General features: G+C 36.2%; 1 protein-coding gene across 2 annotated transcripts; it reads left to right on the plus strand.

The window, feature by feature from the left end:
• The first annotated feature begins 1,373 nt into the window (after window positions 1-1,373).
• On the plus strand, window positions 1,374-14,029 carry TWF1 (twinfilin actin binding protein 1). 2 transcript variants are annotated; one of them, XM_080661512.1, is made up of 10 exons: window positions 1,374-1,494; window positions 3,341-3,418; window positions 5,647-5,825; window positions 7,047-7,142; window positions 8,475-8,579; window positions 9,420-9,440; window positions 10,218-10,343; window positions 10,862-11,012; window positions 11,141-11,262; window positions 11,675-14,029. In XM_080661512.1, the coding sequence occupies exons 1-10, from the start codon at window positions 1,470-1,472 to the stop codon at window positions 11,843-11,845; spliced, it is 1,074 nt and encodes a 357-aa protein (XP_080517638.1). In that variant the 5' UTR covers window positions 1,374-1,469; the 3' UTR covers window positions 11,846-14,029. The 2 variants fall into 2 exon arrangements, with proteins under 2 accessions (XP_080517638.1, XP_080517639.1); XM_080661513.1 differs by lacking the exon at window positions 9,420-9,440.
• The last annotated feature ends 5,140 nt before the right edge of the window (window positions 14,030-19,169 follow it).

Consider the following 19,169-nt stretch of genomic DNA (forward strand, 5'->3'; position numbering starts at 1 on the left):
CTTTCCTGAGGATGCCAGTGTGATCCCACCCATCCTAACTGAACTTTTTCCCCTTGTCAGAGCTGAGAATACAGTGGTCCTTTTTAATCATGAATATGGGAGAGTTATTTTTTTCTTATCAGTACTTTTGAGCAATGCCAATTTCCTTAAGCAATTTTCCCTAGTCACCAGGACATGAATATATAAACAATATATAAATGAACTTTACAATTTTCTCTGCTCAACAATGCAATCAAAACTAGTAAATCAGGGTAAGCTGTTGTGTCAGAAAGATTATGGTTAAAATGAACTGCCTCCCCCCTACACACACATTTATTAAATTCAAACAAGTCATAAAACTCAGATTAAATTTTGCTTATTCTGGAATATGAAGATCTGTTTGAGAAACAGAATTTAGATAACAAGAAACAGAACACAGCAACTTGTTCTTCTAAAGAAAAACAAGTGCCTGCCTGTTAGTTAACCACTAATTAAAAAATATTGTATTTGAAGAGGGATTTAACTTGCCTTTATTGTCCTGAACAAAGATAAGCAGATTGTAATTTTGTATATTTATCAGGTCAAGGCCCTAGACACAAAAGACTCAGAACTATAATCTAGGAGTGGCAGAAAAATAGCACAAAAATAATTACTAAAACTACCCTTAAAAAGGGAAACACGTGTTCATGAAATAAAATAAAAACGGAAAAGAATTTTAAATATCTGCTGTTACCTTGCAAATTTATCAAGTAAATATTGAATAATTACTTAACTAAACAATAAATGGGCCAATCTTAAGCAGAGTATTTATAGTTTGCAACAAGAATTGACCCGAGTAGTTAAGTCAGTTAATATTCTCTCTCTCAGTGACTCTTTGGAATGAAGAGAAAAGCAAAACTTGGACTCTAAATGAACCCAACTGAAAAAAAAAAAAAAGAAAATTAAATTAATTTAAAAGCGTGGGAAAATTTGATAGGAGACCGCCTATAATATATTCTTTTTAAAAAATGGGGTGGGCAGTGACCTTTCACATTAATTTGTATAGATTACAGAAGGAGTAAATATTGTGCACATCTTTTTAAAGCTGAAAATGTAGGTTCAGGGAAACGGTCATTGCTGTTCTTGAGCATCCTTTTGCAGAACCAGCGAACGGCGGTGACGGCAGGGTCGCTGGAAGCCCAGCCACCTGTTGGCTCAGTGGTGTTTCGCAAGGTGGAGTGGAGAAACGGCGGCCAGCGCCGAGGGCCCGGTGGTGCGGCCGGGGCCGGGGCCGTGGGAATGCAGCCCCGCCACCGAGCGCGGGCGGCCGGCGGGAGCGCGCGGGGAGCCGGGGCGCGCGAGGACGCCGGCGGCCTCGGGGGCGGGGCGGCGGCCGCGGGGCGCAGGCTGATGACGCGTTGGGCCGGCCTCGGAGTCTCCACTTCCTGGAGTCGCCGGCCGGGGCCGCTCGCTGTACTCAGCGCCGGAGCCGGGAGCCCGCGGCCGCCGCCATGTCCCACCAGACCGGCATCCAAGGTAACGGCGCCCGGTGCGGCCCGCGGGGAAGGGACTCCCGGGAGGCTCCGGGCGAGCCGGGCAGGTTGCGGGCCGGGCTGGGCGACGTCGGGCCGGGAGCGCGGGGAGCCTGTCCGGCGGGGCGAGCCGGGCCTGTGCGTCCCCCCCGCGCTCTCGCATCCCGGCGCTCCCGGCCTGCGTCCCTCCCAACCCGGGCCCGGCCGCCGCCACGTAGCAGACGAGCCCGAAATTCGCTGGAGTTAAGGAAATCGGTTTCCGAGGCGGCACGGGGGGCGGGGGCGTGCCTGCCACCGCCCCGACAGTAGCCCAACTTTCCCCCTTTTTATCAGGTGGGGAAGACCTGGAAAGGTGGAGGCGACGGTGGCTCCTTTTGCTGTCGAGAGACGGAGAATTTTTATTTTTACGGTCCAAGGGAGATTGTTACAGGATTTTGACTATAAAAAGAAAAATGCTGGAATGGTTTTCATCTCCACTAAGAGTTTCCAAACTCTTCCGTATTTTCTTCCAAAATGGGAACATGGAATATGTTCTGAAATCCTGAGTATGGGGTGTTTTGATCTTTTTCTTAGTTACTCCCCCAGGGAACTGGGCAGTCTGATGTGCGTGGCTGCCTTTAATTATCCGTGCAGGCAGTTGACTGTGCAATTATAGCTCACCTCCATTCCTTGTTGGAAAATGGGCAGTCTGGAAGCGCTCACCTCATCACGGTCAAATAATATATCCCGGGGTTACTCGAGATCGCTTAATGAGTTCTGTTAGAAACACAAGCTCTTCCTTTTAGTAGACAACGAATCTTTTCCCTAGATGAACATATCATTGTGTTTTGTTCTTAAGGGTCTTTGACCGTACCCGGCACCTGCCCTGCACACACAAACATAAACAAAATAGTTTCAAATCTGAAAGCGTTGTTTTATTTGTCCGCGGTAGTTTTCACATCTAAATATGTAATTATGAACTTTGACGCTTGAGGCTTCTCGCAAGCACTGCCTTTAAATAGTGGTTCTTGCTGTCAAGCATGCAACCCGAGAACGAAATTGAAGCTTTAATGGGAACACAAGGGTTAGATTTTTAAGTATGTATTTGCTCAGTGAGCTTATTCCAGCATTTGGTGGAATACTAGTTAGAAAAATTAACCAGAAGTAAAAGCTTGAATGGGTTTTAGTGACTTTTTCTTTAATCGAGATAGGATATCTTATATTTAGTGTTATTTTTAATGAGAAAATGTAGAAAATTGATAAAGGTGTTTTTGTTTATCATAAGCTTGAAATTGGAGTAGAAGAGAATGAAAGCAGGTTTTCAACTTTTTTCAAAGAAGCAATAAAGGTATTTTTCAAAATTGTAATTTGTTCATTATTGGGTTTGACGAACATATTCACTGCCTGTGTTATTTCTTTTTTATTTTATTTTTTAATTGATTTTAGAGAGAGGAAGGGAAAGGGAGAGAAAGAAACATTGATGTGAGAGAGAACATTGCTTGCCTCCTGTAAGCACCCCAACCAGGACAAACCGGCAGCCTGGGTATGTGCCCTGACCCAGAATGGAACCCTGAGACACCTCCGGGTCTACGCTCCAACCAACCGAGTCACACTGGCCAGCACTCCCAGTGTTAATTCTGCTATGGAATTATCTAGTTAAGACAAGTTAGAATTAACATACTTTTAAAATATATTTATATTTCTTAGCTGTATAGTGTCCACTGTGTTTAAATTACTGATAAGAAGAGGATGGTACATACTCAGGATACATTGCTTTGTATTATAATTCATTTTTCTTCACTTAAATAGCATTAGAAAGTATTAATACATAAGTATAAAAATAGGTTTATATTTCTTTATCTTTTCCACAGCAAGTGAAGATGTTAAAGATGTATTTGCCAGAGCAAGAAATGGAAAATACAGACTTCTGAAAATATCTATTGAAAATGGTTAGTTAAAACATTTTTATATATTGCTTGTCCTTGGATTACTGGGTGCTAGATTTTAAACTTCTAAGTCATTGTCTTGAACTATAAATGTGAAGCAAGTTCAAAGCTTGCCTTTAGCTAACTTGGATCCTGTACATTTTGGGCATGTCCCATGGGCCTCTGCTTACCTTCTGAATTCTGAAGTTAATTTTCAGTGAAAGAGAAAGGATGTTTCAGAGAGGAATGGGAGAGAGAGAGAGACATCAATGATGAGAGAGAATCAACAATTGGCTGCCTCCTGCACACCCCCTATTGGGGATCGAGCTCACTACCTGAGCATGTGCCTTTGACCAGTATCGAACCTGGGACTCTTCTGTCCGCAGGCCAGAGCCAAACAGGCCAGGGCGAGAAAGATGTTTTTTGTTGTGACACCTTCCTCTTTTACTTTTCGTCTCACTTTCTGCATGCCAAGCCATTTCTTATGTCAGGGCTTCCACCTCTGGAATGGAAATCAGTAATGGGATTATCCAAAAAAAATAGTTATTTGTGAATAGTTATTTAGTAAAGTTAGTTTTGAAGTAGACACAGGATTTCAAACTCCTGTTTTCTCCATTTGACTGCAGTCTATGCTGAAATGATTCCCCTTCTTTTGGGAAAAAGTTCTGAGAATGTAACAGACTTTACATTGATTCTTTCAAAATCTGTAAGCAGGGAAAATTTGGTTGGGTGGAAGAATATTTTAATTCTGCTAGATTTGAATTTGAACAATTTATTTTATAACTACTTAATCACAAATGAATAGATTAAAATATTGCATTAGCTTAATTTCATATGTCTCCTTTTTCCCCCATTGACCTCTCCCACCCCCCAGCACATGCCCCCACTCCCCTGTTGTCTGTGTCCATTGGTCATCCTTATATACATGGATACAAGTCCTTTGGTTGATCTCTTACCCCCCCTCCCCTGCCTTCCTTCTGAGGTTTGACAGTCTGTTTGATGCTTCCATGTCTCTGGATTTATTTTTGTTCATCAGTTTATGTTGTTCATTATATTCCACAAATGAGTGAGATCATGTGATACTTGTCTTTCTCCGACTGCCTTATTTCACTTAGCATAGTGCTCTCCAGTTCCATCTCTTAAATACCTTGAAATATTTTGTTTTAGAAAAATAACTTGTCCTCTCTTAAATTGGAAGTAAATATATTTGCTCTCAATTTTCTACTTACATATTAAAAAGGCCAGAATAGTTTGAAAATATACAGTTGTTCTACATATATTACCATACCTAACAGGAATAAACTGTAAAGCAGCATATTTTAGAAATGCTGAGCTAAAATTTTAAATGCCATCACTTCTTAACTGGCTAAGTAAAATGGTAAAGTTTGACTTAGAAGAGAATGAAAGAGTCTTTATTAGACTACTTGATAAAATATTTTTTAATATCTCTACAGAAGGAAAATGACACTGTTTCCTAAATCATTATTTTCTGGTTTTATTTTATTTCTGTCTTGAGAAAATTTTTTAAATGAGGAAATTACAAAGAATAAATAATATAACATACTTCCATCTTCTCTTAATAACTGCTACTAATATGAATAGAACTTTATCATGTGACTATGTCACATTGGTATGTCCATTCTCTTATTGATAATATTTAAGCTATTTTCAGTTTCTGCTGTTATATAGTGCTGCAGTGAACACCTTTGCGTATATGTGCAAGAGATTCTCTATGCACAGTACATTCACACTTTTACGTGATTCTGCCAAATAGTGCCTTAAAGTGGACAAATTTTAAATTTGTAGCATTATGGCCAGATAGGAACTAAACCTGGTTTTATTTAATATTTCTTACTGTATAATTCATTGTTAATTTCAGAAATTATCTTTTGAATGGTAGTACACTTATTTAAATATATTTTAATATATTAAGCATTTTAGGAAATATAACCACCCATTCTTCAACCATTCTAGCTCAACTATTTATGGTCATTTTTAATCTTTTCCTTTCTTGTGTTTTTTAATAAGTAACATTATTTTAACCATGCTAGTCATCACATTTTTGTATCGTTTTTAATACTACTTTATATCATAATTATTTTTTGTGTAGCACCCATTTTCCTTTCAACTTTTTGATGTGAATAATAGTAATCAGGAAATAACTAAATTTATTCTTCTATTCTTTGTTACTCTTACTCTATCATTTGGTTTTTCAAACCATTTATGTATCTTTAAAAAATTATTCTTCATAGAGAAACTTGTGATTGGATCGTGTAGTCAACCTTCAGATTCCTGGGATAAGGATTATGATTCCTTTGTTTTACCCCTGTTGGAGGACAAGCAACCGTGCTATATATTGTTCAGGTTAGATTCTCAGAATGCCCAGGGATATGAATGGATATTCATTGCATGGTCTCCAGATCATTCTCATGTAAGTAACTTTTTTGTAACTTGTTTAACATCAAATGCTAGAATTCTTTTTCTGAATATTTCTAGGCTAAGAGAAAGTTAAGAAGCAACAATCATTTTCCATAGAAGAGAATGACCATGGAGAAAATCCTTGGATTGGTAATGTGGAATTAGGAGTAATGTGCTTAGATTCAGAAGTCTTGCCCTTGTAATCAATAGAATTATTATTGATTTGAACTTTAAAATCTGTAGCAATTATAAATTACTATGGACCTCTAAAGAATAAAGCTAACTACTTTGGTCTGAGAGTAATAATTGTAATAATTCTGAGAATTAATTGAACATTACATTAAATATTCTTAACAGCTGCCATTCAAGTGATACAGGTTGTGTTTTTTTGTTGTTGTTATTTTTTTGTTGTTGTTTTTTTTTTAGTAAAGTTAAAATTGACTAAATAGATTGACTAAGTAAAACAAAAGACAAAAGTAATATATGGATACTACTAGTGCTAATGTTTTAAACAGTAATTCTCTTGTTTCTTGTAGAAAAACTACAATTTTTAAAGTTATCTAGATATCATTCTCAAAAGTCATCCTCCTCTTTAATTTCATATATCCTATCTGAAAGAAATATTGGATTTGACCATACAGGATTATGAAATGATTTCTGTTGGTTGACAATTTCTATTGGTTTTCTGTAGATGTTATTAGAGTCTTTAATTATGTATATATTGTAGTTCTTTTCATTTATGTTTCCCTCCTATGGATATACCATAGGTATATCCCATATACCCCCTATATACCCCACATATACCATAGATATGTCATGAATATTTGATCTTAATTAGTAATGTCTAATCTAGATTTGCTTTTAGTAATATGTCAGTAGCAAGGATACTTCATTTCAATTTTTTCTTCCTCATATTTTAAAATAGTGTTTTAAGTAGGTTTTTTTTTCTTGAACTCATTTTATACTTCTAAAAATGAGTAATTTATAAAAACTTAGATTGTTTCCCACTTTTTGAAAAGTAAAATCTACCTTAATAGCCCTGATAGTTTTAGACACTGGTGTTACAATGTTTATTTGTAGACACATACTTTAGCATATTACAGTCAGTGGATTTCAGCTTTATTACAGTTTATTTTTAATGTGCTTGAAGATTTTAATATATTTAGAAAGTGCTTTCTTTTGTAATAGTAGTTTTTATCTATAAACTTCTAAGCAAACTTTCACATCTTAATAGGTTCGTCAAAAAATGTTGTATGCAGCAACAAGAGCAACTCTGAAAAAGGAGTTTGGAGGTGGCCACATTAAAGATGAAGTATTTGGGACAGTAAAGGTACAAAACTTATACCTTTATAATTATATCTGATGGAAGAATTCCTAAGTAATGGGTAATTGATATGAATTCGGATTGATGAATCTGTCAACATAAGAATAAGAGAGAAAATACTGTTATATTTCATATGATAGCTAAGTTAACTGAAACATACTTATCCTTTAAAAAATATGTTGGAATCTACTTTGTTAGACTTCAAAAACTAGAATATACCTCAGAGATGCTCTAGTTCAGTGGTCGGCAAACTGCGGCTCACGAGCCACAGTTTGCCGCTCTGTTGACTAATGAGTTTGCCGACCACTGCTCTAGTTCAACCCCTCATTTAGTTCATTTCATTTTAATGATAGTGAAATAGGCTCAGAAAAATTAGACTACTTGATAAAATATTTTTTAGATATTATGGACATTTATACCCAAGTTGTGGAAGCAGTAACTATTTTATTTAAATCAGAACATTGAGGCAGGTAAATTGATTTGATAGTTAATTGGAATAATTAGTTGATTGATTAATGTATTTTAATTAGTTAAATTATGATTAGGAATTTACTTTGTTTTAAAAGGAAATTGAAATGTATTTTTTGAACAGGGTTTGTTTTATTGTTTTTGTCTACAGTTTTACATATGACTCCTTTTCCCCCGATTAACCCCCCCCCCCCCCCCCCCGCCCCAGCCATTCCCACCCCGGCAAGCCCTCACGACCCCAGTGTGAACAAGGTTTTGTTGTCTACACCTTTGTCCCTTATGGTTCAGAAAGTAATATAATCTGGTATACAGAATACAAGATTAAATGGGATTACTTTGCTTATTCGTCATTAATTGTAAAATGGCTTAGTTTTTTAATTCTGTCCTCGGTCTTCCAAACCACAAAATTTTGATAAAGAGTAGACTTCTGGAATATTTTTTTCTTTGAAAATAAAGAACTTTTATTCTCTATGAATGATTATAGAGAAATTATGTCATTATAATAAGAATTCATAATCTGGATATGCTGATTGTTAAATAATTACAGGGCAGGCTTCCTCAGCAGGTTAATGAGAATTGTCCTTTAGACTTACAGCATGACTGGTTCATCATGTGGCTGGCCATCACCACCAGCACACTCATAAAAAGACTTGGTAATTATAAAGCTTTAGGAAATGGAGAGTAGATTCTCCCCTTATAATTGTTTGAAACCTATAGAATAGAGGATTTAAAAAATAGTAAAATTCTTTATAGTTTTATTTTCAATGAAAACATTTTCTTTTCTGTTAAATTGACAATTGGTTCTGAGTAACCTCACTGAGGTTTGACTTCCAGAGAATAACTAATAATAGTGCATTTCTCTGCTTATAGGAAGATGTATCATTACATGGATATAAAAAATACTTGCTGTCACAATCTTCTCCTGCCCCATTGACTGCAGCTGAGGAAGAATTACGACAGATTAAAATTAATGAGGTAAATTGCCATTTTGAAACCGTTGCAAGCTTTTAAGTGTTTGGAAATATATTTTTAATTAGTAGACGTAGAGATAACTAGACAATAAATAGATTAGGTGACTTACATTATTCTGTTTAGTTTAGAGACAAGACTGCTCAATGTGTTTTCAGGAAAAAGGTTAAAAGTGAATGTTAAACTTCACGCCAATTTCATAAGTAGCTTTCTTTTGTCTTTATATTGTATGTGACAGAATAGTAAATCTTCCTATTGGAAGCACAACTGTTTTTAACTTTGTACTTTGGATACTAAATAATGGAAAAAGTGTATGTTACCCATTTAGTGCAAGGAATAATATATATACTGAGTTTCCCTAAAGCAGGTTTTTTTTTATGTTATGTCAGAGAATAGTGATGACTAAAGAGAATAAAATATACATGCTATAGGATGTTAAGGAGTTCTAGAAGCTCTATAAACTAACTTCTGTGAACGCTACTTGGATGGTGTTATATGTATATACTTATTTAGCATATTTGAGTTAATAAATTCCATATTATAGTTTATCATTTTTTAATGTATTTACTGCATCCATTCTAATTACAAGTTAGAAAAGCTACTGTATTTCTACTGGAATTTATAGAAAAGAACAAGTAAAAAAAAAAAAAAAACAAGTAGCAGAAACTACTATTCATTAGTCTGACTAACAGACTAATAGGAATAAGTCTGGAAAGAGATTGAATATTCTTTAAAGTAACCTGATAGCAAGGATCTATTTTTATATTAACTCAGGTAATTTGAGTAGGTACTTTATGTGATTTTTTTTTTACAAGTTTGATAGTTTGTTTTATTCCTTGCAATCAGAACCCAGAGGATCATATTGGGGTATGCATTTGCACATGTTCTATAATGTTTTCATTATCCAATATCATTTATGCTGTAGAATCTCCATTCATTTTTTTTAAAGTAAAACTTCTATTTGATTTTTTGTTGCAACACTGCAAATGAGACCCTATATAAGCTATCATTTATTGAGTATAAAAGTCTTAAACATGCATTGAAAGCTTTCTTGAAGTACTCTTCTTCCAGTACATGTACACCCATGTTCTTAGTAATGAAAGCTCTGAGTCTGGAACTTCTGCAGTAGTATACTTTGTTGAGCTGTGTGTGTGTGTCTTTGTATACTGTGTGTACTCCTTTGAATTCAGTGCATGGTATTTGTGTTACATTTTATGTCTAGCAGAACAAAATAAAGCTCTATACATATTTTATATATATATTACTGTCCATAAATCTTATCAAGTAAAATTTGATAATTAAAGGTGTAATATGAAGACACTTCAGAGAGCTTATGTAGCTCACTGCAGTTGTGCCAAACATAAATAAAAACCCCTAAAACCCCATTAACACTTACATTCACTCCCCACATTTTCATAAAGATATGTCATGCACTGTGCATGTTGACAAAGTGCTAGCAGGACATTAACAAATGTGAAAAATTACTTGCTTTTTAAGTTTGTAGTGTTTTAAGTGTTCATTTTAATTACATTGAAATGGGCAAGGGTGGAATGACACTTTATAGAAGTTGGGTTTTGTTATATCTGCCATATGACACTGCTAAATGCTGAAAATTTATCCGTACATTAAATCTGTCATACTTAGGTACAAACTGACGTGAGTGTGGACACTAAGCATCAAACACTGCAAGGCGTGGCATTTCCTATTTCTCGAGAAGCTTTTCAAGCTTTGGAAAAATTGAGTAACAGACAGCTCAACTATGTGCAATTGGTAAGACATATAATGATTATTATGAAATGACTACTCTTTTTGATAGCTTATGGCTTAGATAAGGTCTATTTTTAATGGATTTTCAAACTGTTTTATTTGCTTCCTGATTATTCTTACCCATATTTTTCAACTATAAAAGCAATATATAATACATTCATGTGAAAAAGTCAAACATGTATGTTTCCCCTTGTCTCCTAGTATTTTATTTTATTTTATTTTATTTTTTAAAAATATATTTTATTGATTTTATACAGAGAGGAAGGGAGAGGGATAGAGAGTTAGAAATATCGATGAGAGAGAAACATCGATCAGCTGCCTCCTGCACACCTCCCACTGGGGATGTGCCCGCAACCAAGGTACATGCCCTTGACCGGAATCGAACCTGGGACCTTTCAGTCCGCAGGCCAACGCTCTATCCACTGAGCCAAACCAGTCAGGGCGTCTCCTAGTATTTTAATTATCATTTTTAAATACCTTTGTATCTGTTTTAATGAGTATACTTTGTTTTTTATTGACAGGAAATAGACATAAAAAATGAAATTATAATTTTGGCCAACACAACAAATACAGAACTAAAAGATTTGCCAAAGAGGATTCCCAAGGATTCAGCACGTTACCATTTCTTTCTGTATAAACATTCCCATGAAGGAGACTATTTGGAATCCATAGGTATGTGACACATTGTTTGTAACATGTTACTTATTTCTTGCCCAGAAGGCTTGTTTATAGTTTTATGAGGTTTAGTATTTGCTTTAATTGATATGCTGCTAATTGTATTTATTGTTATTTTTTAACAGTTTTTATTTATTCAATGCCTGGATACACATGCAGTATAAGAGAACGGATGCTGTATTCTAGCTGCAAGAGTCCTCTGCTAGAAATTGTAGAAAGACAACTACAAATGGATGTCATTAGAAAGGTAATTACCTACCTACTTATTTATGTAATTTATTTTATCTAATTTATCTTACCAATAGTTATCTAATGCCTACCTATTTAAAAGTTTTTCAGTTTTTGCTAGATTTGTATTGCCTTTTCATGTAGTTTATGATGTATTGTGATTTATAAATAAAAGCTTTTTCTTGTTCTCATCATAAATCCTTAAGATCTCCTCCACTCCTATTATGATCCGTCTCCCTATAGATCTATACTCTAATATGTAGCCACAAACTATATGAGGCTACTTAAATTTTAATATAAATTAAAATTAAATAAAATTTAAAATTTAGTTTCTGAATAACACTAGCCACATTTCAAGTGCTCATTAAGGTTTTGCTTGCATGGTGTACTTTTCATTTTGCATTACTCTTTACTAATTTCGTCTCTTATAGATTGAGATAGACAATGGGGATGAGCTAACTGCGGACTTCCTTTATGAAGAAGTACACCCCAAGCAGCATGCACATAAGCAAAGTTTTGCAAAACCTAAAGGTCCTGCAGGAAAAAGGGGAATTCGAAGACTAATTAGGGGTCCAGCTGAAACTGAAGCCACTACTGATTAATATCATTATATTAAGTGTTACAATACTAGTTTTTTAAAAGTCCAACTTTTAGTACAGGAGAACTAAAATCATTCCATGTTGATATGTAGTAGAGAAAAAATTTGAACTTTTTGAAAAATAGCACTTTTCACTTCTGTGTGTTTTTAAAATTAATGTTATAGAAGTCTCATGATTTCTATTTTTGAGTTAAAGCTAGAAAAGGGTTCAATATAGTGATGTTTAATTTTGTCACAGTTTTCAGAGTGATGATTCCACACTTTCACAGAATCCTTCAAGTTTTATACAGTTGGGCCAATACCAGAAAGTCTAATGTCTGAAAGTAAGATGTACTTCTTATTACTATTTAGTGAGACATAAAATTTTTTCTTTAAGGGAGAAAGGCCTTAAAATATTCATACTACTTAAGGATTATGTAATACCTTAATCAATAAAGAAAAAAAAAGAACCAGGTTAGATTATTTTCTAAGCTGAAAATTAGTGTGCCTAAGAAGAGGTGGAACGTTGCTTACTTTGAGGAGCAGGCTAACTCTCAGAGTGGGATCATGTTTGCAACTTTTAGAAACAGTGCTTTCTTGCAGCAGTCTATTTCACTTTTTGGTTTTTTAAATGGCATTAAAATTTCAGAAGATCAGCTCACTCTGAAACCTTAAGGGTACAAGATATTTTCTGTACTGCAGGATTTCTCATGTCATTGAAAGACATGTTTATACAGCTTTAGTAAATTCTCTTTCTAATGCTTTAAAAAATTTCTATTTCAAAAGTAAGTCATTTCATTGTAAGTAGTGTGAAGCCAAATACTTACGTTCAATTGAATGTAATATCATATTATTAATATAATTCCAAAGCAAATATTTAAAGTCAGTAATATTGAAAACATCAAGATTGATTTCTCTACAAAACCATATATTATAGGCAAATTGTGTTCTCTATCACTTTTGAGCAAATATTCAGATTTAACCAAACTGTTTTAAAGTCCCAGTACTTGGCCTAACACAGATGAACACTAAAGAATCTTGTTTCGATTTACATCTTATTTCAAGACACATTTAACTGTTTTCCAGAGCTTTGCATTTTTATCTACAAACTACAGAGATTTTGAGCCTCATTTTTTCTTTGATACTTGAAATAGAGGGAGCTAGAACACTTCATCATGTTTAATCTATTAAACCTGCTGCGAGAGCCATAACTTGGAGGTGTTTTCTAAATGAACTGTGGGGATCCAGAATTTAGAATTTTTTGATCTAAACTTTATGCTGCATAAAACAATATCAGAAATGCACATTTCATAGTATAAAATACAAAACACTCATTTTTACACATTATTATGTAAGGCAGTGGTCGGCAAACTGTAGCTCGCGAGCCACATGCGGCTCATGAGCCACGGTTTGCCGCTCTGTTGACTAATGAGTTTGCCGACCACTGGGATAGGGGCTTAATCACAAGGAACAACAGCCTGTAATTATTGGAATCGAGAGTCTAAGTCAGTGGTCGGCAAACTCAGTCAACAGAGTGGCAAACCACGGCTTGCGAGCTGCAGTTTGCCGACCACTGACCTAAGGTAATATATGCACCTTTCAGAAATTCGTTGTGTGTTCAAGTAAAGCATATTAGAATAATTATAGGTTGACAGATTTTTTTCCTAGAATTAAATAAGTATTTGTGTGGGTTTTTGTTTGTTTACAATTAATCAGACTATTATGTTTATGCAAAATAACAGTAATGTTGCACTTGTTTACTAAAGATATATTTTAAGTTGTTTCATGGGTGCACACTTAGACACAACATACACACAAATTCCTGCATTGAGAATCCTGAAGCTGTTGTTTTTAGTCAGGAAGATTGTTAACCTGTCATAAAATATTTTAGCAGTGAATGTTTTTCTGTACTATCCATGTGCAATTATACTCTAAATTCCACTACACTACATGAAAGTAAATGGACATTCCAGAATATAGATGTGATTATAGAGTCTTACAACTAATTATTATTAAACCAATGATTGTTGAAAAATCAGTGATGCATTTGTTATAGAGTGTAACTCATCGTTTACAGTATATTTTAGGTGGTGTCATCATAACAATAGAAGGTGAATAATGTATTCCCAATAAATTTATATAGCATTGAAGAATTATGTCTTCTGTGGACATTTTATAAGTGCATTTTATATTGCAATAAAAAATTTTTCTCTTTAAATTGTGTACTAAGTTTGTTTTCTAGTCTAACCTTTTTTTAAATGTGTGGACAATTCTACATAATGCTATGCTTGGTGATAGGTTTGAAATCCCATTCATTTATTCATTTGTTAATTAACCTGTCTAAACCAAAAAGGACTTTAAGTAGTTGGAAACCTAGACAAGTTGAATCAATAGTGCTTCATTTAGATGAGAACTTTCCACTGCTGCAGCAATAGTGGAAATGCCCTGAGTTACACAGTTCCCATTGTGATAGAAGCACCCAGTACAATAGGGGAGCAACATACTTGATAAGCTCTTAAGGAACTAGCCTATTCAAATATTGAATACACACTGTTTGTAATTCAGTATTAAATTCATTCTTATTAGGGTTATCTTACAAAAAGAATGTATTTGGTAGCGGTTTTACAAAAGATGGAGAATTGTCCTTAAAAGGGCTGATATACTAAAAACTTCATAAAAGTTAAGGGATTTCCACTCGGAACTAACATTGTAATTGAGTGTAGCCTCCCTTTTTTTTGCAAATACTGTACAGCTATCCTATATAATAAAACTCAATATGCAAATCGACCAAATGGCGGAATAACCCGTCGCTATGACCCGCACTGACTACCAGGGGGTAGACACTCATCACAGGAGTTGCCCCCTGGTGGTCAGGGTGCTCCCACAGGGGGAGTGCCACTCAGCCAGAAGCTGGGCTCATGGCTGGCCAGTGCAGCAGTGCGGCGGGAGCCTCCCACCTCTGCTGTAGGTAGGCAGTAAGGAGCGAGGGGTCTCGAACTGCGAGAGCCCTGTTCTGTGAGAGGGATGTCTGACTGCCGGCTTAGGCCCCATCCCCCCTGCTGTGGTTTGCTGGGGTCCCCAGGGGGGATGGGGCCTAAGCCGGCAGTCAGACATCCCCCAAGGAGTCCCAGACTGCGAGAGGGCACAGACTGGGCTGAGGGACCCCCCCACAGTGCATGAATGTCATGCACCGGTCCTCTAGTACATTATAAAAAGTACTGATTCTAGGGCTTCATATCCAGAGATTTTGAGACACTAGGTAGACCCAGGAATCAGTTCCACATAATTCATGTGTAGACACAATTGGGTACAGTTTGCATTAAATGATGTAAATTGAATAAAATATTTTTCTCCCATCCAGTCAACAAACTTCATGAATATTATACACTGAGTGGCCAGATTATTATGATCTCTGAACACATAATAATCTGGCCACTCAGTGTATATCCTATATAATAAAAGGCTAATATGCAAATTGTCCCCTCAACCAGGAGTTCGACCAGCAGGCAGGCTGGCCAACCGCCCATGTCCCCTCCCCATGGCCAGGCTGGCCGGACCCTACCCATGCACAAATTCATGTACCAGGCCTCTAATATATATATACACTGAGTGGCCAGATTATTATGCATTCAGAGATCATAATAATCTGGCCACTCAGTGTATACTGGTATATAGTGGTTATGATTTATGGTGACATAGAGAATAAAATCTCCTTACTGTTGCCCACTAGCCTCTGCATGTCTTAGCCCATGGCACTCTCCTCCCTTGGTCTGCTCTTTATTTATGTTCTCTATTTGGTAAGGCATTGTTCTCATACTTTCCTTTAGTTCTTTAGATATGATTCCCTTTAGCTCTTTGAACATATTCAAAATAGCCAATTTAAAGTCTTGGTCTAGTAAGTATAACATCTGGGCTTCCTCAGGTACTGTTTATATTGATTTTTTCCCCCTGGGTATGTATGGGCCATACTTGGTTGTCTCTTCATACATCATTTTTGTTGAAAAGTGAGCATTTAAAAAATATAATGTGGCAATTCTGGAAATCAGACTCTGTCCCCTCCCCAATGTTTGCTGTGGTTGCTAATTGTTTTACTTGCTGTTTTTTGTTTGTTTGTTTGTTTTTTGGTGACTTAAGTAAACTAATTCTGTAAAGTCTGTTTTCTTTATGTTGTGTGGCCACTGAAATCTCTACTCAGATTCATCATCAGCTAATGAATTTAGACAAACTTCCTTAAACATCTATAACCAATAAATCTCCCAGTATTTGCAAGGGGCTCTGTATACATGTCAAGACACCTTCCACTGCAGTTTTGACTCTGCCTTAGTCTTTACTTCTTGCTTGTATGGAGCCTGAAGGTCAACCAGAGGTAAAGCTTAGAGCCTTCTCAGGTCCTTTTTATGTTGAGCATGTGCATGGCCTTACATACACGTACATGGCTTTGTAGGTTACCAGGAATATGTTGGGGGGGGGATTTTCAAAGCTATAATGGATATCTTGCTCCTCAGCTTTTTCTTTTAAGCTTTTTGGGTAGCCTATTGTTTGTCCCAACTGTTATTACCTCAGATAGCTGTGATTACAATATTTGCCAGTAAATGTTTTTGACAAATGACTCCAGAGTGAGGCTGTTAGTGCTAGGTGAGATTTAGGTCAAATAAAGAGAAGCCCTTGAATGGGGTCTTCCAGGGAACTGCCAGACAGATCAAATAATTACATTTCTTTCAGAATAAGGCTTTGAAAAAGCTCCAGCTCTGTTCTCCCTCTGGTACTAAGAATGTGGGCTGTTATTTTTCAAGGCTACCATTGAGCAAGGAATGAGAGACTAGGATAAGTTAATATGCCACAAAGCTTGCTCTTACTGAGATTCAGCTGGTTTTCTTGTTTGCTGCAAGTCTTTGGTTACTTTCCAGTTCTGAAAAAGTCAATTCTGACCATTTTTGCCAGCTTTTTCATTGTTTTTATGGAAAGGCGAGTTTTCAGAGCTCCTTTGACATTTGCGAGGTCTAAATATTTAAAGGCAGATATTATTGATTTTTCTTGGCCAAAAAAAGAATGTTGTGTGGCAAGGCTTCCTAATATGTTTAACAGAGTAAATTATCACATGTTCCCTCCGCTAACTTATGAATTGATTTAAGAATATTTCACCAGCCAAAACCGGTTTGGCTCAGTGGATAGAGCATCAGCCTGTGGACTGAAAGGTCCCAGGTTCGATTCCGGTCAAGGGCACGTAACTTGGTTGCGGGCACATCCCCAGTAGGGGGTGTGCAAGAGGCAGCTGATCGATGTTTCTCTCTCATCGATGTTTCTAACTCTCTATCCCTCTTCCTTCCTCTCTGTAAAAAATCAATAAAATATATTTAAAAAAAAAAAAGAATATTTCACCAAAGAATGCCACTAATGGAAGTGATACTGAGTTTTGTGTGTGTGTGTGTGTGTGTTTTTAAATATATTTTATTGATTTTTTACAGAGAAGAAGAGAGAGGGATAGAGAGTCAGAAACATCGATGAGAGAGAAACATCGACCAGCTGCCTCCTGCACACCCCCCACTGGGGATGTGCCCGCAACCAAGGTACATGCCCTTGACTGGAATCAAACCTGGGACCTTTCAGTCTGCAGGCCGACGCTCTACCCTCTGAGCCAAACCGGTCAGGGCTTTGTGTGTTTTTTTAAACATACTGGTCAGCATTTCAAAATTTTTAAGGACACTCACTAACTTAAGATAGATAGTCAAACTCTGTTATCACTATAAAGATGGATGCTACTCTTCTTCTAAAATATATGATGGGGATATGTATCTCTTTATAATAAAAGTTGTTTCATTTTTGAGACATTTTATAAATGTTCTGAGGTGCTAAGGATGTAGACCCTGTTTAAATTTTTAATTCCCCACCCCAAGTTTTACTGAGATATAATTGACATAAAAGATTGCATAAAGCCCTAACCGGTTTGGCTCAGTGGATAGAGCATCGGCCTGCAGACTCAAGGGTCCCAGGTTCGATTCCGGTCAAGGGCATGTACCTTGGTTGCGGGCACATAACCCCGTAGGGAGTGTGCAGGAGGCAGCTGATCGATGTTTCTCTCTCATCGATGTTTCTCTCTATCCCTCTCCCTTCCTCTCTGTAAAAAATCAATAAAATATATTTTTTAAAAATTGTGTAAGTTTAAGGGGTAGAACAGTTTAAGGTGTACAATGTGTTGATTTGATATACATATATTGTAAAATGATTACCACCATAGCATTAGTTAATTTTTAATTTTTTTTTAAAATATATTTTATTGATTTTTTTACAGAGAGGAAGAGAGAGGGATAGAGAGTTAGAAACATTGAAGAGAGAGAAACATCGATCAGCTGCCTCCTGCACACCCCACACTGGGGATGTGCCCGCAACCAAGGTACATGCCCTTGACCGGAATTGAACCTGGGACCTTCAGTCCACAGGTCGACGCTCTATCCACCGAGCCAAACCGGTTTCGGCTAATTTTTAATTCTTAAAAGAGGTGGAGATACCATTTAGCTCTTACTAGTAGAATGGCTATAGCAGGAGAAAGGGTCCCAGTCTAGGGCTTGGATTTCAGCATTGCATCCTGAAATGATCAGTCTCTAAAGATTTAATTCATGCTAAACTTTCAAAAGCTTTAGGTATAAACCAGAGTGTGATTTTATTAATCATTAAAAAAACATTCTGCAATAGAAACTGATATGTAGTTGTAATATGTAGATTGTCACTGTGCATTACCTTCTAAAAGGCAAATTCAGGCAAGAAATAAAATGTCAGAATAGAAAAGCTGCTACATAAGCATGGAGTTAGTGCAAGGAAAACAGGTTGGATGACCTTCACAAAAATCTTCACCAAACTTCCCTGGTATATGAATAGCCAGTAGAGGAAAATATCTGACGTCATCTGGAACATAATACTCCTTTCCCCAGGACAGTAGGAGAAACATTATGATGAAGTCTTATTCTTGGCTCACTGCTGACCTAAAGGCCTCTGATAACACCAATAACACACAAATAGAACTTGATTCAGTTTAAGTTTTTATTTCTTTTCTTTAAGCTAAAGTACATTCTAGTCATTCCTGATACTATATACTGATAGTCTTTTTTAAAAAAAATTTTTTTTTTTTTTAGATTGGGTGTTGTTAAAGCTTCCTAGCTGAGCGAATCCCTCTATTACTATACCAAACAAACAAACAAACAAATAAATAAATAAAATAATAATGTAACTATGTGAAGTGTTGGATTTATTAATTAGCTTGACTATGGTAATCATTTCACAATTTATACATATATTAAGCCATCAAGTTAAATACCTTAAGTATATATACTTTATTGACTTCAGAGAGGAAGGGA

The sequence above is a fragment of the Plecotus auritus genome (genome assembly GCF_963455305.1).
Source record: "Plecotus auritus genome assembly, chromosome: 3".
Classification (NCBI taxonomy): Eukaryota; Metazoa; Chordata; class Mammalia; order Chiroptera; family Vespertilionidae; genus Plecotus; species Plecotus auritus.